Raw genomic sequence first — 24,888 nt, 5'->3', positions numbered from 1 at the left:
TTCATATCTCAAAATTACGTTAACTTGCAACTTTACATTTATATTTTGTTACAGAAAACTCGCGTGACTCTTCACGAAATAACAGCGTCGACTGGTCAGTATAAAATATTTAAGATTGCATTTTATTTATTTATTAAAAATGTATAGATTCTTCGCAACCATAATAAACGCTCAGAATTAAAAGCATACAGAATCCTCCATTCGGCCCTTATTGTATGCATTGTGTCCGTAAACAGTTAAAACGCCCCGCGCACCTCTCATACCCGCGGAATGTTGCAAGTATTAGAACTGTAGTAGGATAGCGATAAGGCCACGAAAAGATGCAAATAAACAAAGCATACACATATCACTTTATTAATTTACTTTAAAAATTATGACAATATGAAAATTTTATTCACAACCTCGAATTTCACTCCCTGACACTACAGAGAACGATCCAACCCGCCAAGAAGAAAAACCCAATCTCCCGCCAAAACTCACAGCCGTCCAGGTAGGATCCAATCAATTTGATCGCCGCCGTTATCCGTCCACCGGCGTTAACCAATCGGGGAATGACAACCGTCGTCTCGTTCAAAAATAAGATTAAATAAAAAAATAACAAACAAGTGGAAATTACAACGCTAGTTTAATTTAAATACTAACACTAGCTCATAAACTTTTTCTCACTATCTCATTTTATCGTAAACGTTTAGAACATAAGAGGACAGTAGAACCGAGGAACCGTTTCGAGAAACCACTACAGTGTACTCACTTTAGTACTATATTAGTTATTATATTATACTAGTCGTGCACACGGATTCTGTATGTTCTGTTATTCTGTGCATGAACCTTATCGCATCTATTCGAATTTATGTACAGGATTTGAAAAAAGTTGTTTTATATTTATATTAGATTTTTGTATGATGAATGAATGAATGAATGAAAACACTTTTATTGTACACCACATAAACATATAGTAAAATTATAAATAAATTGTTTACAAAAAGTATGCAATTTGGCGGCCTTATCGCTACATAGCGATCTCTTCAAGGCAACCAAAGGCGTTGAACACACCTAAAGAAGAGAGGTAGGTGGTGCATTTAAATAAACATATATATTTGCATATATATCTATATATACATATAATAAACTTACAATAAACTTACAATAAATATATAGATAGTAATAATTAATATACACCTATATATAATTAATATCAATAATACATAATTATATTAGTTTAAGATTAATCTTTTTCCAGCTAGGTTGTTATTATAAAGCATGCTGACACCTCGTCGTGGTTGCACCTAATAACTATTATTATTTTTCAAGCTTGTATGTCGTAGTTCTTATTGGATTTTTGTAATCTGTTGGTTCCATTATTCAATTTAAAAAAAAATCCTCTGAACTAAATTTTCAGTTGTAATAATTAAGATTTTATTCACAGTGAAGTAACTCAGCTAAGAAAGCAATTAACTTGCTGTCAAAAAGAGCTAGAAGAACTAAAAGAAAAGTATCGAGAACTCGATGAGGAATGCGAGATTTGCGCCGAGTATTTGCGAGAAAGAGACGAACAGTGCTTGAAGTTGAAAAAAGAGAAACGAGAATTAGAGGTGATTTTTTTACAAACAAAATGTATTTTTTTAGTCGATTAATTATTTAGAATTATTATTTTATAGTTGAGAGATAATCGAATCTGTCCTTTTTTTTGACCGATATTCCATCAAGATCGGTCGGTTTTAATCACAAAATTATTATATTGCAGAACACCCTCGCTGAATTAACAGACAAGTTAAAATATAACAATCCAAACGGCAGTCAAGTGAGCAAAAACAGTTTTGCGCATGCATCCGTCAATACTGATGAAGGTAATTTCATTCACTATTTTTACAGTACATCATACTTTTTAACTTGTTTTATAGTACTCTCAAATTGTTACCGTCCCGTGTCTGGCAGAACACGAAGCCGTCGGTCCCGGTTATTATAACTTGTGAGAATAGTCGTTAGAGCCCACGAACCTGACGCAGCATAGTCGCCCAGAAACCTTAAAGCAGCGTGGCGGGTCTATGCTTTATTACCGTCTCTCCTATGAGAAGAGAGCCCTGTGCCCAGCAGTGGGATGTCAATTGGTTGCGGATTAAACTGTGTTGATTTTGTTTAGCTTGATGAGCTGTAACAGAACTTTACGGCAAAATTTGTGCGGAAATCATGCATTTGGGTAAAAGTAGAATGTTTTCTTAACCAAAATATAATATATCTCCACACTAAAGTTCAGTGAAATTGGTTTAAGAGTTGCGGCGTGAAGTTTTAATAAACATACACAATTACATATAACCTTCATAGTGATAGTGTCAAAATTAAAAAAAAAAATCTAAATTCATTTATTTCACGTAGGCCTTTAATATAAGCACTTTTGAAACGTCAAGTCTATCTGTGGGTAGTGACTCTACCACCGGTTCGGAAGGCACATTCTACCGAGAAAAAGCCGGCAAGTAACTCAGCAGTTGCTCTTTTCCAATATCGACAATTTACATTTTACATTTTAAAATTCATTTTTATATCATGTTAGAGATGTAAGCTGAGCCTGATTGCTTTCAAGCAATCTTGTCATTAAGAAATTCATCAATTGTATATACGAGTATCCCACAAATTACATCTGCACCTTTCGCAGACGATATGCAGATGACACTAATTTATGACCATTTATTGAAAGTCGACTGTGTGAAAACCTATATTTTTTCAGACTGGGCGAACCTTCATTCGGTTGTCGTGGACAGGATGTCTTACGACGCGGAGGTGGAGAAGAACAAGAAGTTGATGAAAACCATAGAAGAGCTACGTTTCAGGAAACAGGACATGAAGAACACTATGTCCAAAATGCAGAAGGCATTAGACAAACATTCAGGCAAAGACAAGTACGTAATACATACATACACACATCCATACATGCATACATACATACATACGTTCATACATACATACATACATACATACGTTCATACATAAATACATACATACATACATACATACATACATACATACATACATGCATACATACATACATACATACATACATACATACATGCATGCATACATACGTAAATTGTTTGATTTAATGTCTATTATTTTTAGCTGCATAAATTTTTTTTGTTATATTCTACACGCGTGTCTAACTTCTTGGATTATGAGCCTCATATCTAAGTAATAAGATTCACGTTACGAGCGAATGTGATGAAAAGATTAGAAGCTAGAAAAAAACAGTTTACATTGATTATTCTGTCATTCTGATTTGCTCAGAGAATTGGAGGCCACGCGAGCTTCGCTTGCTGAATGCAAGCACGAGCTCTCGGAGCTCCGGAAGAGGTTCAAAGAACTGGATGAGGAGTGCGAGACGTGCGCCGCGTACCTGCGCGAGCGAGACGACCAGTGTCGCGCTTTGAAGGAAGCCAAGGCGGCGCTCGAGGTATTGTTGCAGCTACTCTAGTGTCACTGAAATCTAAAAAAGAAGGGCTATGTTTTTCGAGTGTATAAAACACTATTCACGAATTGGTTGGTGATATAGATAGGTAGAGCAACAGAATTTCGAAGTGAGCAGATGCCTCTGATTGCGTTTGTAAAAACTGTCAACTAAGATATTATTCAGATTCAAAACCAAAATGAAATATTCAAATTAAAGTATTGTTTTCATCTTCAATGAATTTTTTTTACAATAATAATTCGGGCCGAGCAGGTAGCAAGGAACACATTCTGAAAAGTGCCGCCATGTGTCTTAGGTATCGGTGACGTAGGTGATAAACCAAACTCCGCCTGCATACACCGTTCAAACCGGAACACAGCATTGCAACAATGTTGCTTAGCGGCAGAAATAAGCATTGTGGTAGTACTTCCCCTGACGATCTCCGTCACAAAAAGCTTTTATAGAACTGAATGACGACCTCCGTGGCGCAACGGTGAGCGATATGAATTTGCGTAGGAGGTCCCGGGCTCGATTCCCGGCCGGGGCAATTTGGGAATTTGTTATTTCTGAATTTTCTTTGGTTCGTTGTGGTGGGAGGCTTTGGACGTGGCTAGTTACCACCCTACCGACAAAACGTCCCGCTGAGCAATTTAGTCTTCCGGTGCTAAAAAAATTAGGGATATGACTACTATACTCTCTAACAGGTTAGCCCGCTACCATCTTAGACTGCATCATCACTTACCACCAGTAGAGATTTCAGTCAAGGGCTAATTTGTAGTGGAATAATAAAAAAAAAAAAAAAAACCACTGGATTAGCTGTCTTTAAACAAATGGCAGCTGAAATCCTGTCCACATTATATCACATACAGTGAATTCTGGATCTATCTAATAATCTTTATTTGCAGACATTACATCCATTTATAAAACTGGTACTACTAGTCGCTATGCTTAACTCATGTATTCGCGCAGGCGAAGCTACTGGACTACACTGAAGAGGATGGCGTTGCGGCGTCGCTGCGTAAAAAACGCCAGGCGTTGCACGACAAGCGGCGCGTGCCACCCGTCGAATCTGCCGACGCAGCCACGGACACCAGTGATGGTACGTATCTGTGGAGGATCGTAGACGAGTCCAATCCACAGTAGTGAAATAAAACAACAAGGTGTAGTCGTTTTACCGGAGATGCGTTCGCTTCAGAGTCAGCGAGTGAAGTGCGTGATTTGACCGCGTGAGGCGGGGTTTTATGCTCACAGAAGCGCGCGCATATCGGTATCTTTATTAGAGTATGAGACAAGGATGCAAATACAGGTAAAAGAGATAGCAATATTAGTAGACAGAGATAGTGATACATAAAGAGTGAAGCGGTTGTTTACAAATTGGTCAGCTTCAGTATGGTTGGTGACGGGGAAGCATCGACCGCTTAAAATAAATCTTATGTTTAATTTTACAGCTATAAATCGTCTATATTTATTACTAATAAAATATACTCTAAATAGACTTATCGGAGATTAGGTCTCGCAACTAACTTATATTTTTCATACAAATAACCAATATATCTACCTTATCAACTATTAAAACATAACTTCCTTATTACAATAATCAACTGTTTGATACAAGGTCTCGCAAAAGTATTTGTTAATTTACTTAATCAATTTAGGTATCGTGAATCTTCAACAGTATCTATGTTAAATATTCAATACTTCACAAACTTTCACGTAATACAAAAGTCGTAGAACAAAAGTTCTTAGTTTTAATGTTAGCAACTACAGGCCGAGAGCTTTCTGGTATTTTTTATTTAACCGTATATATTAGAATTCTAGTATTATGAAAATTAAGCTTAATTTCACCACACAGCTAGTTTATAATTTCTTCAATCCTTATACTCCACACCAAAAAGATCTTCGGCAATTCTATGCAAGTTTCGCTACGAAACTGGAGCATCCTCAGGAGATGTTGACTTTACAATGAATAATTGTTAAGTTCATCATTGTATTCATTGTAAAGTCATAATATATCATGGATTTCCGCAAAGTAACGCCTGCTTCTATCCAAGAATCCTAGTACATTTTTTCCTATTCTTAATTAAAAAGCTGCCTGATACAGATATGTGTATTAAGACCATATCTCTAAAGTGCTAGTTTATTCTCTAAGTATTTTGTAGTAAAACTTAAAACTTTTTTTTTCTATAGAGATGGCCTGAATCATTAAGCTTTGGGCGACTCCTAGTTTTAGTGAAAACGGGCATAAATAAAATATTAAATAACCTAATTTGTTTCAGACTTACTAACATACAAGGTGGACAATTCCAAACTCGGATCGGATGACAAACAAGCAGCAGAGTTGAAACGCCTCAAAATGGTAAATGCTTTTATGTATACAACATGTAACGGAATTACGAAATACTGTTCAAGGGTGCATAAGTATATTTCATAAGGAATCACCCTGTATAAATATTTAAAAAAAAGAAGCATATTTAATTTTCCATACAAAATAATTCTAAACATTCTAGGTGTTTACTTATGACAACCCTTTTGAAGATAAAAGACCGACACGTGCATAGTGCGTTTCGGTTTAGTTTCAGAGACAGTAAATAATGTACCTCGATCATTTCATTTACACGTTGTAATTAAAAAAATATTCAGCAGTCATTTTGTTTTTTTTTTTTTTTTTTATGTAGGATTGCGGTGAAAGTCAAGTGAATAGGATTCGGCTTACCTTTCGTGGGAGCAAATTCGATCCCCTGCACACAACTCTCAAGCTTTTGGAGTTATGTGCGTTTTTAATTAAAGCAATAAATAATTCTGGGATGTTCGCTCAGAAGCGAATCGGTGATTTTTACGCCATTATAAGGAAAACGACGGCATCCCTCCTGACAAGGTTGCGGTCGAGCTCGAACAGTATCCTAAATATGTTAGCGGGAAAGTTTGATTCACCTATCTTGCAACACTTCACTAGAATTTTTCTTATAATATAATTAATTAATACTAACATAGTCGTTTAAGTTGTATTACTAACAAAGGTGGGCCTTAGTTGTCTTAATAAAGGGATTAGCTTATTATCATTATTATTATTCGAGATTTACTCTCACGCCCGTGTACAAAATAAATACATAAAATGAGCCAAAACAACATTAATATACTTACTTAGATACAAAAAAGATTAATACACTGAAATATACATTACATAAATACATATTTGCACCGGGCGGAGGATTACACCCAGGCAGAGGAGACCAGACGGCCGGGGGTCAGGGCGACAGGCTTAGGAATCAGCGGACTATCCTAGCCGAGTCCAGCAAGACCACTTTCTGCATCTTGGCTGCCAGTGAATTGCCACGGAACCCCAGTCGACTTAGATGGTGTGCTAGGCAAACTGGGATTAAACCATTTGCAGATATAACTATAGGGATGATTTCAGCGGACTCCACGTGCCACATGGCGTTAACCTCGTGAGCTAGATCAAGATATTTACGTTTTTTCTCGGTCTCAGCTCTCACGAGCTTCTCGTCATACGGAATCGTGATGTCCACCAAAAACACCCTAGACTGCGTCCGGTCCGGTTGTAGTACGGCAGCCTCTGATCCATGAGAACCGTATTTTACAGCAAGCTCTTGGTGAAGGATTTTGGCTGCTTGGTTGTGCCTGTGCAAGTACTCAGTGTTAGCAAGCGCAGGACATCCCGAAATCACACGTCTGACAAACCTGTATTGCACAGACAAACCCATCGGTTTCCCCAAAGAGATCACCGAAACGCAGCCATTGCAGGGACGCATTTGTTATCCACATCTGGCTTATGAAGACCTTTATTAATATAATTATTAGGCTTATTATTATTATTATTATTAATAATAATACTTGCTTAGCGGTGAAGGAATACATGTCTGAGGAACTCGTATTATTTCCTTAAGAAGCGTGTGAAGTCTACCAATCTGCACTTGTCCAGCGTTGTGGACTACGGCCTAAACTCTCATTCTGAGTAGAGACCCGAGAGGGCCGGTAGGGCCGTAGAGGGCCGTTCATATGTTGATGATTATAATGATGACGACTAATTCAGGCTTTGGAGAAGGTGTCCCAACAGAAGAATGAACTGGAACACCAGCTGTCGGCTGCACCGCTGTACGTAGCTACTGGCAGTGCCATCGTTCAGGTATATCACCTTTTCAATCATTGATCTTCAGCCTAAGTATTATCGCCTTGTCAAAAGCTAGCCAAAAAAATACCGCGTTTGTTTTGTTTTTAATAAATCTCCCGGCAACCGTTAGTTTTCTAGTGCTAAAAGTATATTAGTAAATTTTATCAAAGCAACAAATAATATTAGTACAAATTTTCAATTGGCCTTAAGTCAAATCAAGAAATATTACGTTTATGCGTAGTATTCTATCCAGTATCTATGTCAAATATGTCATCTAGTTAATTTTAGATATAATACTAAGATGAACGCGTAATGGCCTTATTTTTTCGTTACACCCTGTATCCCTGATCAATGTTTTAATCTTATAGTCCAGTTTAAGCTAACTTTTTCTTCTTATCAAATAAACGCTTTAGTATTTATTATAATTGTCAAACCACTATTTTAATAATTATAATAAATCCGAAGACTATTGGTCAAGCATTTAATAAAACTTGATTGACAAACTAATGTGAATAGTGCTGAGAGAGCGCCGATCAAATCAATATAAATAATTAAGAACGGTAGTGTGGTGACCAGAGGTAGAATCTTAACAAACTGCGCGTACTCAAAGCTGAGGTAATAATGGTCCGAAATCCATACACGCACCCCGTCTGTAGGGTCAGACACGGAGGTCAAGATAGACTTAACTTGATAGGCGTGCTTATGTCAAAAAGTTCAAAAAATTCAAAATTCATTTATTTCTAGTAGGCCTAATATAAGCACTTCTGAAACGACAAGTCTGTCTGTTTGTAGTGACTACCAGTGGTTCGGAAGGCAGATTCTACCGAGAAGAAGCCGGCAAGAAACTCAGCAGTTGCTCTTTTCCAATATCGACAATTTACATTTTACATTTTAACATTCATTTTTCTATCTTGTGACAGATGAAAGCGGAGCCGGATGCTTCCAAGCAACATTGTCATTAAAAAATTCATCAGTTGTATAGTAACCTCTCTGTAATAAATGTGTTTTAACATATTCTTTAAACTTTTACATTGGTAGGTCCAAAATCACCTTAGGAATCATATTATAAAAGCTTATACTCAATCCCACAAAAGTCATTTGTGGGATTGAGTGTTCCTGTGAAAGTCAGATAAATTGTTGTACGGAATGTATTATAATCGTGTATCATTCTAAGCATTCATTTTAATCGTGTTACTTATTATTTCAGAATCAACAAATAACTGATGTCATGAAGGAGAATCAAAAATTGAAGAAAATGAACGCAAAATTGGTTACGATTTGCAAAAAGCGTGGCAAAGCCTTGATGGACTCCAACAGGGAAAACGAACAACCGTCGGAGAATTTTAACTAACGTTTCGCTGACATGTAATACTGATATAAGAAATCTTAGTTTAATTCCGATTGGTAAACAGTTGAAAATTGTCAGAAGCTGGACTTTTTGTTTTGTTTTTTTTTTTTCAATATACATAGTAGTTTATGTTTTTCTTAAGTGGATCTTTCATCAGCTCATTTTTAAAATGGTACTTAATTTTTTTCTTGTTATTTTTGTATGACCTAATGACAGCTATTTGATGTAAAATAACTGATTTAACGGAGCGACCACGCAAACAACGTATGTGGATGTAGTATTGCGCGCACAGTGCGTACGTTACACAATATGATGTGGCCACGAAAGCTCGTGTGCGCGTGACACAGTTTTGCCACAAATTCTAATAAATGTACATTCCAGAAGCATTTATTCATTTGGAGGTATTTACGTTAGATATTATATTGAAAATAATAGTGATTTTTAAATGAACGTCTGTATGCTAGTTATATCCAGTAAATAAAGGTGCAAGTTGATTATGTACTGTGTTTTTTGTGCAGAGATTTATATTCTTGAAGTACAATAACGACGCTACTTAGGTCAATGCCAGTGGCGCGCATGTAATTTGTAACCTATAGTATAGCCAAACTCGATTTTCTTGTTCAAATATTAGTTTAACACCGTTTTCTAAAACTTAACCATAACCGCTGAATACAAAACATAAGAAAAATTGCTTAAAACAAACGTTTCCAAATTTTTAATAACCACTATATGTTTAACAACGCTATACAATAGTTCTCATCAAAGAATTTCGCGGATTAGTAACGTGGGGGTAAACAGTATGGAATTAATATATTTTTTGTCGATTAACGATCTGGGTTACGATGAGTAATCCAGATTTACCCGACTCAAGTGGGCTTGGAGGCTTAGTGAAATTTTATTGGTCAAGGAAAGAAACGAGCCAAGAAATCTGCGAGTTTTCGAATTGAAACTGTTGAATTGATATAGTAAATAATAAGCTGAATTATAATTGTAGTTATAGATAATGATACATAATATAACATGAATATAACTAAGAGTCTTGTTTCTTCCAGAATAAATAAAAATATTTCTATAGACCTTTACATCTACGTGCTACGTGCCATTGTTGGTAAACATTCCATAACGAATTCGGTTTAGGCATACGTAAGCATTAAGCAGAATAAAAACTCCTTCGCCAATGCATTAGGGAAGCTAGTCCACTGGTGAATGCAATATAATACTTATGCCCCTTTTTACTAATCCTAGGAATCGCCTTAATCGGATGCCTAGTGATTTAGCTGATTCTTAAAAATAAAAACGTTTTACGAACTCCTTATGTTATGTCTAACGACATTAGGTGCCGTCTAAAGTTACGACACCGTTTCGGCGAATCTTAAATTTTAGGGGACTCGTGACACTGACACTTGACATGAAAAAATGTAAAATCATTTTTTTTTATTATAAATTTAAAAATATGATAATACAAACACAAAATACCACACCTTGTGGCAAGACCGCAGACCAGTTCGCTTATATGAGTTGCCGCAGTGGAAACCGATTGATGAAAGGTAAATGTATGCCTAGGAATATTCTTCGATTAGGCGTTACATACTTTAGGCATTTACTTGTCCGGCGTTAGTGAAAACGGGCATTAATCTTACTTTTAACAAGACATCGTATTTGGCAATATTAAGGTAATAATAAGGTGGTTACTTAATTTTTATTCTGAACGCACATTTTAGCGCCCGCCTCAAGCAACGCACTTGCAGAACTGTGCTAATGACGTCATCTATACGCACAAACGATACTTATTTCAACGTCATTTCAAACTACTGTAAATTGCGTGTGGTTCGGCGAGTTGTGTAATGTGCGTTTAGGGCCCTGAATCTATAATTATAGGGCCAGCACACATTTAGCGCGGGGAATAGTGTCCGTTTTTTTTTAACATGCTAGGCGAATAAATTATAAGCGTGCCTTCGTGTGTATTAATTATTTCTTTTGTTATTCGTCTATGATTATCGCAGTCCTCGCCAAATGTGTGCCAGTCCAAATGACTGCTATTTGTTATGTCTTACGTGACTGTTGTTATATATAGAGGTCTAAAAATAAAGGTCACAGATGACACGAATTCCGCAGTCATGATTTTAATCTCATACGGAATCAGGGCCGTTTTTTAGATGTTGGTACCAGCGTTGTTCTCATTATAACGCCAAGTTATTGTAATGCTTATATTCCTTTTTTTTTAGTAAGAAATTGAACGATGCATGCACAGAGTGTTATTTAAATAAAGAAAAATAATATGAATGATTATATTGACTGAAAATGCTGTTTAATTTTTTTTCGAATCCTTTATTAGTAGCATGAGAAAGACCGTACAAGGTTTAAGAACGGCTTTTCTTTATCCTATTTATTAATTGTATTACATACTTTTGGTTAAATTTCTTAACAAAGAAATGTGCATTTTCTAAGATGGCCTTACATTCTGACTTCACTTTGACTATAAAAAAAGTCTACGTTGACTGCTTGGGGACCAATCATATCGACCCGTTACCGGCCCACTACAGGGCACGGCTCTCCTACACTGAGGAGGGGTTAAGGCCGTAGTCCACCACGCTGGCCCAGTGCTGATTGGTTGACTCCACATACCTTTGAGAACATTATGTAGAACTCTCAGGCATGCAAGTTTCCTCACGATGTTTTCCTTCACCGTCGAGGCCGGTAATATTTTTAATTACTTGAAACGCACATAACTTAGAAAAGTTGGATGTGCTGGGATTCGAACTCGGCTCGCCAAAAGTGAAATCTAGCTGCTATCACCGCTTCGGAAACCATTACGCGTTCATAATTTAAAAAAAAACAGATTTATGTTGTCTATTCCGGGTATGGAGGGTAGAGGTAAGGAGGATCATCTGTGTATATGAAAAAGTGTCGTCAAAATGTATTAAATTAGGATGGCGCCACATTTGCATCAAGGTAACTCTTAAAAGAAGCGCCAAATATAAATATTGTTAGAGTAGGCTTGAAAAATAAACAAGGAAGTAAGGTTATATTTACCATAATATTTTGTACAACGTAAGTTGTTGAAATTCTCAATAATTAACTACTTTAGTCGATAATGACATTAAATTTTTTAACTCTGCATACTTCAATTCATCTACGATTGCTACATTCATACCATACCCTGTGCATCCACCAGCGCCATTGTGGAGGATTTTTGAACTGTTATTTAGCGCATACAACTGGACACTTTTTCAACTTTTCTCCCATATAAGATGACTCTCCTTACCTCTACCCTCCATACTTCCGGGGCACAAAAAAAGATTTATCCAATCTTGTGCAAAAAGATTTATACATTTTGATGATTCATTTTTATTTATTTAGATAGAGATAGATATAGGTAGACGTTACTGAGTATTTTGGTGGTTTTAATAACACTTTATATTTAATCGAAGTGTATGTCAAAACTTGAAACATTAAATATAAGATCAACTTGACTTCTAGATAGCATCAAAATTGCAACATCGCATGCTGAAATCGAACACAATTTATTTGAAGGATCAAATTAATAATTTAATTACTTCATCAACGCTAGATTTGCAGCAACAAAGCCGTCTTTGCATGCCTCCAATGTCCTTTTCGTAGATAGATAATAAATAATTTAAGTATTTGGTCTCAAATAATAAAAAAAACTATGTAGATTGGTTGTCCATTCTGTGCACAGCTAGTATAGCGGCAGGATGGCCATGTTTTGGTAATTTTATCCCTGGTCAAAGATTATATCCTTTGGGAAAAAATTACCAAAACACGGCAACAGAGTATAAGAGAAATTTTCCTATTAAATTTTTTAATTTTATTTATATACATTTATTTTAACCGCGTTTATTATTATTTAATATTTTTTTAATATATTATTTTTACCGTTTAATATATTATACGTATATTATTTGGATATTATTTTTACTTGTGCGCCCATGCTCGGAAGGTTCATAAAGCTGTGGGAGAATATATTTGATACCTTCCCCGGGGAGAACAATTTCTCTTGCCCATGCTAGAAGTGTTGACGCACTCAACCTTCTCAGTATATCCACTGAAGCTATACCTACTATTGTGTTTATCGCGTGGGTGGCAAGAGTGGGTGAACTTCATAGATACCACCATTATCGTTGGATACAAGGTCATGCAAACTACCCATATTGAGTTAAGGAGAATAGTTACACATTTTTTTCTATCTGATTTCCTTATTTATTTTTAACCGATTACAAAAACAAATGAGTTGTAACAAAATAATAAACTTTCGCAGTGGTTACCCCTATTGGCTTATTTTCATTTATGTGCAGTCTATTTTTTATATACGCTAAAACGGCGTGTTATAATTTTGGCGTGTATTACAGTAAATTTATAAACTGTGTAAATAATTAAATATCCTAAGGAGATGTTGACTTTACAATGAATAATCTTATTCATTGTAAAGTAAACATCTCCTGAAGATGCTCCGGTTTCGGAGCGAAACGTGCGTAGAGGGTACATCGCCGAGGATCTGTTTCATGTGGAGTATACGGTTTGAAGAAATTATAAATAACACTATACAGATTCTCCTGCTGTTCGCGAGTATACCAAATTTAGCTTAATTTTCATAATATATTATGGATTTCCGCAAAGTAACGCCTGGTTCTATCCAATATTAAACTTTTGATAACTGTAAATTCATATTTGACAGATATTTTATTAAATATCTGTCAAATATTTGACAGATATTTAATAAAATATAAGATATCTATATATTATATCTTATATAGATATAAGATAGTTTTCAAGAAAAACTTAAAATTATACCAAATTTAGCTTAATATTCATAATATATTATGGATTTCCGCAAAGTAACGCCTGGTTCTATCCAATATTAAACTTTTGATAACTGTAAATTCATATTTGACAGATATTTAATAAAATATAAGATATCTATATATTATATCTTATATAGATATCTTATATCTATATAAGATATAATATTATCTTATATAGATATAAGATAGTTTTCAAGAAAAACTTAAAATTATATTTGTTCATGACATTGAGTTGGTGGGTATTATGATATAAATACGAATGCATTATCGATGCACCTCAGTCCTACTCGAACGATGTTTCTTTTGTTTAAATGGTGAACTAAGTCTAGACTGTTCTTAGCTATGTAGGATGAAGGTTGGTCTAAGATGTCCATACATATTTTTTTACAACTTTCTCAATACAATAAAAAATACTTATTCATAAAAATAACCCATTGACGTCCACTGCTGAACACGGTCCGCCTGTTTCGAGCGTTTCGGTGCAGGGTTACCATTCCAACATCTTAGGATCCCAACGTCCGTCGGTTCTGACGAAGGATTTTGGACGAAAAGAAATAAAGAAGAATTTGTATAAAAATATTAAAATGACAACACATTCACCTTAAAGCTTAATATCAGCTAGTTTACGATAAACCGTTATTCAAATATAATGTATAAGTAACTATACTTGCTTACTTGTGGGAAATTTATTGCTCTATTATTATCAAAGTTAACCGCAACCAAGGCAGTTATGTATCTATTTGGCATACACAAAATACTAATTTTGTGAAAAACTGGAAAAAAGCAAGTAAGTAAGTATTTTAGAATTATAGAAACATAATTTTTAACGATCTGTCATAAGTAGACGTAGGTTTTCAAATCCTTTCTTAAATTATAAATGGGAAAGTGCGTTAGTTTATTTGTTTGTTTGTCAAGGCTTTAACTCCTTGTCCAAGCAACCAAAGAGTTGAAAAGACGGATAATAACAGGCTACTTTTAGTTCGGGAAAAACATCAAATTTTTCAAGACCTAAGAAATCAATTAAACGCACTTACGTACGCACTTATTAACAGCGGGTAGCACCCTGGGCGCAACTAGTATTATAATAAAATAAAAATAATGAGCAGTTTAGTTCTATGGTAACCTGAAAGTAAATTATAAGACAAAATAATAAAACACACACAAGTTTACCAATATTTAAAAAACTTGTTATTGAACATGTACAAAATACCGTTCAGTTAAGTTAATGTGACCTCTTTCATATAAAACGATTTGTATTATCGCTCGCCAACTTTTTCTATAACCACCCGCAAAAAATTTTACTTTTAAATAATATGGTACATTTGTAAAGCACTTTGAGATTTTGTATCTACTAATTTTAAAATATTATTGTATTCTCGATGTAGGTGAACTATTGTGTTCTTTTTGAGAAATAAATGTCTTTAAGCCGAAAAATACACCTCAGAATTACATATTTTGTAGAGTAAGTAGTAGAGAAGCCCCGACCGGGTAAGTACATACTAAATAGTACCACCATGCTTATTTCAGCCGCTAGGCAACATTTCTGCGTTTCTTATGGCGTGGTTGCTGGTGCACTTCATGCTTGCACAAAAGCTCTGCCTACCCTAAAACTGATATACAACTCGTAAAGGAGGAAGATTTCTGCTGTTTCATGCAATTCTCCTGCTGGTATGCAAACAGCAGGAGAATTGCATGAAACAGGTAAGAAACCCAGTGCACGCCACTGCTTTACAACTACGTTTCATGTTGATAGACAGGGTGACACGGGACGTTTTCCTTGCATGCCCTGCGAAGTGTTGATAATTTTTGACTTACCATCAGATGAGTAAACGTTCCATCTGATGCTGATATCCGCCGATTATACAACGTGTAAATGAAAACCGAAATAATTCTTCGCATGCTTTAGAGGAACTGTCTATGCATGCTTTAACTGTCTCTGAGACTTGTCTGCGAAACCGAAAACCTAATAGTTTTTGAGTAAACGACTGCCATAGATATTTCTGGTAGAATCAGATACAGCCATCACATCACATGCAAAATTAAAATCATGCGACACTTGTCACTTTATTAGGTACGCGTCTTGTAGCGAAGGCGCGGTCTTTTAACTTCAATAGGGCCGTCTTAAGTAAATACTTAAAATGTTTTGAATTCGTTTGTAAGGAAAAAAAAATATACTTATGCATACTTCAGCATTATTTTATAATTGTATTGTGCGTAAATAATAATTATTGTTTTTAACGTTAATTTTCTATCCATAGGTATAACAGGTCGACATGGAGAAGCTACAAAACAAGCACGAAGACATAGCTCCGTCAGAAGATGTAAGTCATAGTAGGAAGTTTATAAAACAAGAACATATAATTAATTGCCTGATAAATTTAGGTATACCTTACCTACGTGAGAGTCTTAAATACATATGCGGGGCAGTCTTTGGAAACTGCCGATGGAACTGACACTAAAATCAATACATATATAAGAATACGTAAACAGTATGCATATAGCTCATGGAATCGTTCGGTGACGATGACTGGAGTACTACAATTTTGTTTACCCAATAAGTGGGTCAACGCGCAGTTTTTACTTCAAAAACCTCCTTAATAATCTTCCCTTTACGCAACTTAACTAAAGCAGTTTTCACTATGAAAATTACTTTGTCATCCTTTTGCGTTGCAGGATAAAAGAACAAAAATAAACAAAGCTCTTAAAGAGCTAGAGGAGAGTATTGAAATTACAAGTAGGTTGTGCAACGCGGAGGCAAAACTTCGAAAAGTGATATACGACCCAGATGTAAGTTAGAGCTATAGGCCCGTCTCATCACAAAACCTCTGACAATAATAATTATTAGTATTCACCTAGGACAGTTTCTACTACAACGGGGATGCACAGGCAAATCTGATCTCAGATGGCGCTGGTGTGGGGTTTGAGGAAGTTATAAATTCTCCTGCAAATTAACAAATTAAGCTTAATTTTTGGTGCGTTAATTTTAATTTTATTTAATTCGTTCGTCATGCCAGAAGATTACTCATTCTTAGCTACGTTGAAGGAAACCATAAATGAACCCCGTTGAAACAACGTCGATGATAGTAATAATATTCAGTTAAAAGAAGTAAGTACTTAAATGAAAATAAATAATTAATATTCCAACTTCATAATGTAATTCTGCCAAATTATTAATATACGATTTTATTTAAGTCTGACAAAGTATAACTGACAAAAACAAATTCTACGTTATTAATCTTTTTATATTTTTGCAGATAAATGTTCTGTTAAATCAATACTTTGACATTATACTTTAAATTCGTTTGTTATCAGCAAATGCTAAAACAGATGCCAGAAACTTATCCATTATTAGCTACGTTGGAGGAAGCCATAAAAGAACTCCGTGGAAACAACGTCGATGATGGTAATAATCTTCAGTTAAAAGACGTAAGTACTAAAATTAAAGAAATGAATGTTCCATATTCCATAAGGTAATTCTGCCAAATCGTTAATATACGATTGTATTTAAGTCTGAAAAAGTAAAATTGTCGAAAACAAATTCTACGATATTCATTGTTTTTATATAGATATGTTAGCAGATAAATGTTCTGTTAAATTAATAGGTACTATGAGTTATGACATAATACATCGTCATAATACTTCAGATAATAATAATATGTAGTTTACTACTTGGTCGGATAGGCTGCATTCATTTTTATATATGTATATATACGTATATTTAGATAGATAGATGCTATAATATGAAGAATGCATTCAAAACCCTGATTAATATCTTTTATATCTTTATCTCGCTCAATAAAGACGACTAATATTATTTATATATCTACTCTAACTCATATTTAAGTATTATTGGTATGTTAAAATATGTATTAGTAAATATAGTAGTAGTGATATTTATCAATAGTAGGTATTGTTGTATTTGTGCAGTCTGGTTTTTGTATTCGTATGTAGTTATTCGTATGTATGTTCTAAATAGTGTACCCCACCTATTGGTTTTTCTTTTTTGGTTTTCCTAATCCTAAGGTTGCCTGGCAGAGATCGGCCTTATCACTGAGTAGTAGCGATAAGGCCGCCTTTTGTATCCTGCTTCATACTTCAAGTGTTTGAGTTTTTTTTATCGTTTTTCTGAGTGGTGTACAAATAAAGAGGAAAAATAAATAAAATAAATGAATGCGAAAGTGTGTTTGTTTCTCCCTGCTTAACGCCCTAACTAAGCAACCAATCAACTTGATTTTGACATAGAGTTAGTTGAAAGGCTACATTTGATATTTAAAAAACAGATAATTCCCACAGGATTTGTTGTGAAATCGTTATAAACGTAGACACCAGCTATTTAATAATAAAGTAATTTAGTATCTATTATAAGTATATTTCTATTTTCAAAAATCGGGATCTTTTCTATTAGTCTTTTTCTATTTCCGGAGCAGGGTAGAGAAGACACCATAATGAAAAAAAACGAAGATATTGAAGATTTGAGTTTATGCAACGCTGAAGCAAAACTACAAGGCAGTGATAATGTAAGATTGCCCACTATTTTTTTTTGAGGACAGACGGAGATACGTGCCGGAGGTCGAACTCGAAACCTTACCGGCTTATTGCCGCTTTACGCTAATACCGTGCACTCATGCGGAGCTCTTGAATCATACCGAGTAATCCGAAAGATTATTTATTTTTCATTTACTTTGCAGGATAAAGGAGAAGACATTAATACACTTCAAGAAAATGACGAGGAGTACAAAAATAATTTGCACGTCAACACCAATAATTATGTTGCAAGTCCATTTTTTAGAACCTATACATTTAGCAATGGGCAGTTATATTATCTTTAAAGTCCGCAATTTTTATTTTTTCCTAAACAGTGGAAATCGTTTTTTTTATTGACTAATATAATCTATACAAAGATAATTATCTTCTTCACCGCCATGAAATATAAGCTCTTAAAGTACCAAGTATTGATTAGTAAATATAGCGTATATCTATTTAAGCGTATACGTTACTTTTTATTAAAATAAAAACTGCGGACAATTGGTAAGCCAGGCTCCAAAATAAAATATATTTAAACCCCTTTCCATATTCCTAAAATTCATCAGGGTGTTTAAACAAAACAAATATTTTAGGGATATTTGGAACGGGAAAATGTTGACTTAAAAACTAAATATGAACATCTAAAAAAAAAGACTTTGTTAAGGGAAAAGGAACTCCTTTCGCGTATACAAGAATATGCAGGAGCACACAAGCAAGCATGTAAGTTTACATAAGCACATTAGCGTCGTAAATATTCCAATACCGCGTCACTTTTATCAATTTAACAGTAGCCCAGACACAAAACTTTGCTTTGTTCGTTGAATCAATAGGATATTTGACTGCTTTTTTTTATAGTCTGAAATAAACCATAATGCTATTTTTAACAGACTTACCAAAGAGATCCTCCTCTTTGGTAAGTCTGTTAAAAATAGTTTGCCATTCGGTTGTTTTTTTTTTGTGTTTGTTAGTTCAGAACTCGGTAATTTACGATTAAAAAAAATATTTTTTGTTTGAGAGGGTATACTCCCCATGTGGTCTGGACCTGTTATAACATAATATAATGTGCAATAACACATTTTTTACCGTCTTGTAACCTCAAAGCCGTTTACTCACCAAATTTTATGATTCATATATTTTCTCTTTTTGTGAAATGAAATAATATTAAAAATAATAATCTATAAGGATTAGCTATATTATATTATAGATCTATATATACCAGCACAAATGATATTTTAAATACAGTCAAATACCATATTATATTTTAATCTTTCATCTTTTACACTGGTGCGTAGTGCAATCAGCTTTGTCGCATATAAGTAAATGTTAATAATGATGTTGGCTTTAACAGGTTCTTCTTCAGAAGTGTCTAATGGCCAAAAGGGGGAAAATAATAAATCAATAGAACCAACGATACATGCCACTGAAGAGCCAGACCCAATAACTGTCCCACCAAAAATAGATCAGTCGTTGAAGAAGTTTACCATTAAGAACAAGTAAGGAAATAAAAAAAATCAGACTGACACAGAGTTTGTGTGTGCCCTCAAGCATCTGCAAAAGCCATTTAAAGCCTTAGCTTCCTGAGAGAATTAGTATAGGTTTTTAATAATATAGAATTTATTTAGATTGTGTGAGATGGAAACAACCTAACAATCTTCCAACAAAGTATCTAATTTTTAGAATAGAATAAATAGAACTGAATAAATTTTTATTGCTTCAACTGTGTTAAATATATTTTGCAAATTTTGACCGGGGGAGGCTTTATAATCGAGAGTTGAGTCCAAAACAGATTTTTATTTCATTTTTGTCTATCTGTCTGTTCGGGCATCACGTGAAAACTACTGAACAGATTTAAATGCATTTTGGTATATTGGTTGGTAGCTGATGTTCCGGGTCAACATATAGGATACTTTTTATCCCGATAAACAATGAGTTTCCTCCGGGAAATGGGTTGAAATTTTTTATCAATTTTACTTAATAGCTCCGTAAAATTTGTAGTGATTTTAATAATTCTTTGTTTAATTGAGAGCATGTACTGTCTAATTTTCATGAAGATCTGATAAACATTGTCTGAGATAAAGAACATAACTCTTTACAAATAACAGCAAGTCACAAGGCATATGGGACAACGATCGAATGCATGCGTACTGTGCTAAATGCTAATATTATAAATGCAAAAGTTTGTGAGGATGGATGTATGTATGGATGGATGTATGTGTGTACCAACTAAAATAATGACAACTTACTAACTCAGTATACCGAATAAAATAATAGTAGGTTCATAGCTAGCAACGATGATTACGATGCATCAGATTTATTCTAGCTTCTCGATTGACTCATACGTGGACAATGTCGCGAGGGTCCGCTAGTATTTAAATAAATTTCCCTCTACTTTTTACCATACCATAAATATACTAATAACCTATATTAAATTTCGTACGAATGAATCTTTACATTTTCCGTTTTTTAACTTGCTAAGATTTTTTTTTCTAACTTGTCAGAGAGTCATCCGAAATAAAATCTACGCACAAGACCAAAATCGTGGATCAAATGATAATGGAGCAAGCAGAAAGGCGATGTATGGAGGTATCGCACGGCCCCGAGGTACGTACCTACGCATTAAGTCTTTGTTCTCATAACTAGATTATGGAACTCTATCAAGAGTTTAGAACTTCTTCTAGTTCTGCCTTTGCAGAAGCTGATGGTCAGCATTCAGTTTCTTAAACGTCCTTGTCCATGGCTATGGCATGGATTAGTTCTCGGAGTCTTGCGTCCACTCCCGTATATTTCGCAGCCCGAGTGCCCAGTGTTAGATTTTCTACCTACGTTTACTCATTCTATCGCGTGAAATTTAACTTTGTTTGTATGGTATGGTAAGAGCGCCATCTAGTGACAGTACGGTTATTCGGAATTGTGATTAGATGGACTTCTTTCGCCTTCAACCTCTCTTTTTCCTGCAATCTTCCCCATCATGAAAGTTAGATGCAGTCGGTACTTACCGTGTCACAATATATGGCCTAGTTACCAGATCTTATGTTGCTTGATAATTTTGACACTCGGTTATTCTTCTACATTACATACAAAGCAACTTTAAACACCTATTTTAGCTGTCCACATTTCGAGGGCTTCGAAGTCCGTGATTCGTATATAGGTACACACTACGTATCATCGAATAAAAGCGTTTTTAACAGATATGAAAAATATAGTTTACTAAATAAAACAAATAAATAAATGTACTACGACAAAATACCATCTAGAACCTAAGTAAGCGTAGCTCGTGTTAAGGGTACTAAGATGACTTGAATATTTTATGAGTACACAATACTTATACAGATCCAGACACTCAAAAACATTAATGTTCATCACACAAACATTTTCCAGTTGCAGGAATCGAATCCACGGCCTTGGACTCAGAAAGCAGGGTCGCTGCCCTAAGTTATTTATTTATTTATTAGTAATCCAACAGCGTTACAAATTATTTTGGTTAAGGATTTATCTTATTACTAAAATACGGCAAAATCTAGATTACAAATATAAACTGTGACAATAAAGCAATAGGTGCAAGTACAACATACAAAACAATCAGTAACGATATTCACAACAGCATGAATAAGTGTGAGTGGGTGTGAGTAAGTGTGTGCGTGTGTTCATAAGTGTGCAAATGTATGTGCTTGGGTGCGTCTGTGAGTCTTCATTTATGTAGAAGTGCAGTTATGTGCCTACCTTTATTATTTTTCTTTGGCAGCCGCTATGTAGGGCTGGAAGTACTGGTGTTACGCCGATCGTGTCTAATATGATTACTAGACGCTTTTATCTACAAAACTTTCTTGTCTGGGCGTTGTGCAGGTACTGGCAAACCTTCGCGTTGTGAGTCGCCGTCCGAACCGTCGCCTTTAGTCCAACGGTGGACTGGAATACGCTTTGGATGAATGCACCTTCATCTCAACTGAAATTTATCGTGTATTCCAGGTAAACGCTCCTGCTCCGGAAAATATAAAGCAGATCACGCGTAAAAAGCGACAGCAACTCCACGACCTCCGAAGAGATATAGAGAACGGTCTCGGCATTCCGAAATTCGTAATCAGTAGACATTATCACTACCATCATTATCATTATCATCATTTTTTGTAACAAAATCGTCAAAATATCAGGTTAACTAAGCGTGAAAAGTATTGAAAATACATTATAAGCACGCCTGATTATAGAAGGTATAAAGAGATAGGCAGCCTTTTTTGTAAACAGTTAAAATCTAATAGCAAAAAGCTGATATGGACAGTGGGCATTCCATCTTAATTGCCAAACAAGACAGAGAGTGCATTGTGCATATTTTGCGTAAAATAACATTGGATAAGGATCTAATGGATCTTTTAGGGGTCCACATCCACAACCAGAATAAAACTTTCGCCTTTTGCTGGTTGCCTCGCAAACATCCTATTGATATATCGAAATTGTACCGCAATCGATAATATATATTTTTTAAGTACACGGTATACATCGATAATTCGTTGTGCCACACCATTGATATCCTCAAAAGCTCGTAGCACAAGTTTTCCACCGATAACTTGGTGTCGATATAATTGCAACTATGACCCCTTGATTGCAATCTCAAGTGATGATGCAGTCTAAGGCTTTCCTGTTAGGGGTTATATTTCGTTAGTTAAGATATAGATAAACTAAACAGCTATAAATAAAAAGATTATGATAATGAAACAGATTTATTTAGAAAAAAACCATAAAAATAGGCATGATGACTAACTAATTTTGATAAACTTCCTATAACAAAATACATTTTTGCAGAAAAAAATAGTATGTTTTTATAATGTTTATGTGGACGTGACGACTGTCATCATGCCTATTCATACACCACGAATACATAAATCGTCGTTCTAGTCCCATAAGTAACATTGTAAATACTGATAACGATACTTTAAACCAGATCCTAACAAACAAAACAACCGAAATTTGAACGAACTGGGTGCCAAGTGAGATTTTCTATCGGTGTTTATGTTAACTATGATTTATATGGTATAGAAAGAGTGCCTTATAGTAAAAAACCTGTTTCCCAGTAATGCAATTAGATGGCGCTCTTGCGATACCATACAAATCGTAGTTAACTTTCACACGTTCGAATAGGTAAACTCAAACTTAGCCCCAATGTAAGTTACGTGGTATGGGTCTATCAAAACAATAAATATAGCTCATTAAAATTAAGCGTCAAAACTCTACTCATATTTATATGTACATGAATAACTAGTTTTGATTTTCCAAATGACAAACAAAGAAAGAACCTTTTCTATCTTTGTTTGTCATTTGGAAAATCAAAACCAGATCCAGTTCGATAAGGTAAGCTCTAAAAATCTCTAAAATGGCCCCAATAAAGGATTTAAAAATGCTTATTGCTGTAGAGTATTGGCCGGAATATTTTTTATAGGTAACTAACCAAATTAAATTTTTTTTGACTAACCCCGTGAACTTTAAACCACCTTTTGTAAGTAATCTGTAGTAGCCATATAATTTATATTTTTTCGTCTGTTCCTTTGGTTCTTTTTGTTAAGTAATAATTGACGGAGCAAGCAGACGATGGCCTACCAGATGGTAAGTGAAAATCCATCGTCTATAAACAGAGCAAAACTTGCAGGGCATGCAAGAAACGCGTCCTGCATCGTGCATCCTGCGTCGTTTGAGAAAGGTTATAGACACGGATCATGACGGGCGGGACACGACTCGCGTCAATGTTGTGTATATAATAGCAGTTGAAAGGTATGGCAAGAAAAAACAAACGTTCCTTATTTAAATAGCCCTACCAAATCTCTTATGAATGATTCATACATAATTGTTTACTTTCCTTCCTCTAGCACGGGTAGGAGACAAAAATAATATCCCCCGATTATATATTTCACCTGACAAGGGATAATAATTAACGTGTCCACCTGCTAAAGCAGGGGAACAGGGGATAGGAGAAGCTTACCCCCATTTATTAATACACATATATTAATTGGATATTATTTCCACTTGTGCGCCAGTGCTCATATATCATGCTCCACATATATCATCAGCCTTGGTGCGCCGAAAATATGCGAACAAAATAAAATGGTGTCATCAAATATGTATGAAGGCACAATCCTGTTTTTTATACAAGTAACATTATGGAGATTAATCTGGATGATTGTATTTTGATGGATATTTTTGGGCTCGTGTTCCTTATTTTAATTGTTATTAAAGTAAACTTAGATATTATAGTGTCACGTTGTTAAAGAAATAGGTACTTACTGTAGATTCACAATATATTTATGATAACAAGTATGAGAGTTGATAAAGCTGTGGGAGCAGATACATTTTTATCCATTCCCCGGGGACATAATTGTCTCCTGCCCATGTGCTAGCCGTACTGGTTGTCAACTGAACCGTCCAGCTGATTGGCTGATACCGAAGATAGGATTCTGCGCATCAAACCGCAGTAATTCGTGAAGTAATAAAGTTTGAATCGGTCTATACGCGGAAGTAGTTGCGGAAGACTTCGCGGAAGACTACTACATAATATATTTACAGAATACGAAGAAATATCACAATCTTATGACAATACGCCGAATATCACAATACCTGATAACAATATTATAACCAGCGCCATTAA

The 24,888-nt window shown here is 35.0% G+C and overlaps 1 protein-coding gene across 3 annotated transcripts in view; it reads left to right on the top strand.

Moving 5' to 3' along the window:
- The window catches only part of LOC120623614 (kinesin-related protein 4-like), a 54,985-nt gene extending 30,136 nt beyond the window's left edge, over positions 1–24,849 (top strand). Inside the window, exons 20-33 of one of the 3 annotated variants that reach the window (XM_039889679.1) lie at positions 55–94; positions 1,427–1,592; positions 1,745–1,847; positions 2,723–2,894; positions 3,277–3,442; positions 4,406–4,535; positions 5,713–5,792; positions 7,488–7,548; positions 18,159–18,253; positions 18,425–18,508; positions 18,854–18,980; positions 19,609–19,753; positions 20,759–20,861; positions 22,227–24,849. In XM_039889679.1, the coding sequence (XP_039745613.1) occupies positions 55–94; positions 1,427–1,592; positions 1,745–1,847; positions 2,723–2,894; positions 3,277–3,442; positions 4,406–4,535; positions 5,713–5,792; positions 7,488–7,548; positions 18,159–18,253; positions 18,425–18,508; positions 18,854–18,980; positions 19,609–19,753; positions 20,759–20,861; positions 22,227–22,388 (1,634 nt within the window). In that variant the 3' untranslated portion in view covers positions 22,389–24,849. Of the gene's footprint in view, positions 1–54; positions 95–1,426; positions 1,593–1,744; positions 1,848–2,722; positions 2,895–3,276; positions 3,443–4,405; positions 4,536–5,712; positions 5,793–7,487; positions 7,581–8,772; positions 10,205–18,158; positions 18,254–18,424; positions 18,509–18,853; positions 18,981–19,608; positions 19,754–20,758; positions 20,862–22,226 lie in introns of those variants that run through there. The other 2 variants (XM_039889680.1, XM_039889681.1) reach the window with 2 other exon arrangements.
- Positions 24,850–24,888: the final 39 nt, after the last annotated feature.

The sequence above is a fragment of the Pararge aegeria genome, chromosome 5 (genome assembly GCF_905163445.1).
Source record: "Pararge aegeria chromosome 5, ilParAegt1.1, whole genome shotgun sequence".
NCBI lineage: Eukaryota > Metazoa > Arthropoda > Insecta > Lepidoptera > Nymphalidae > Pararge > Pararge aegeria.
This window is presented reverse-complemented; position numbering and strand designations above follow the sequence as displayed.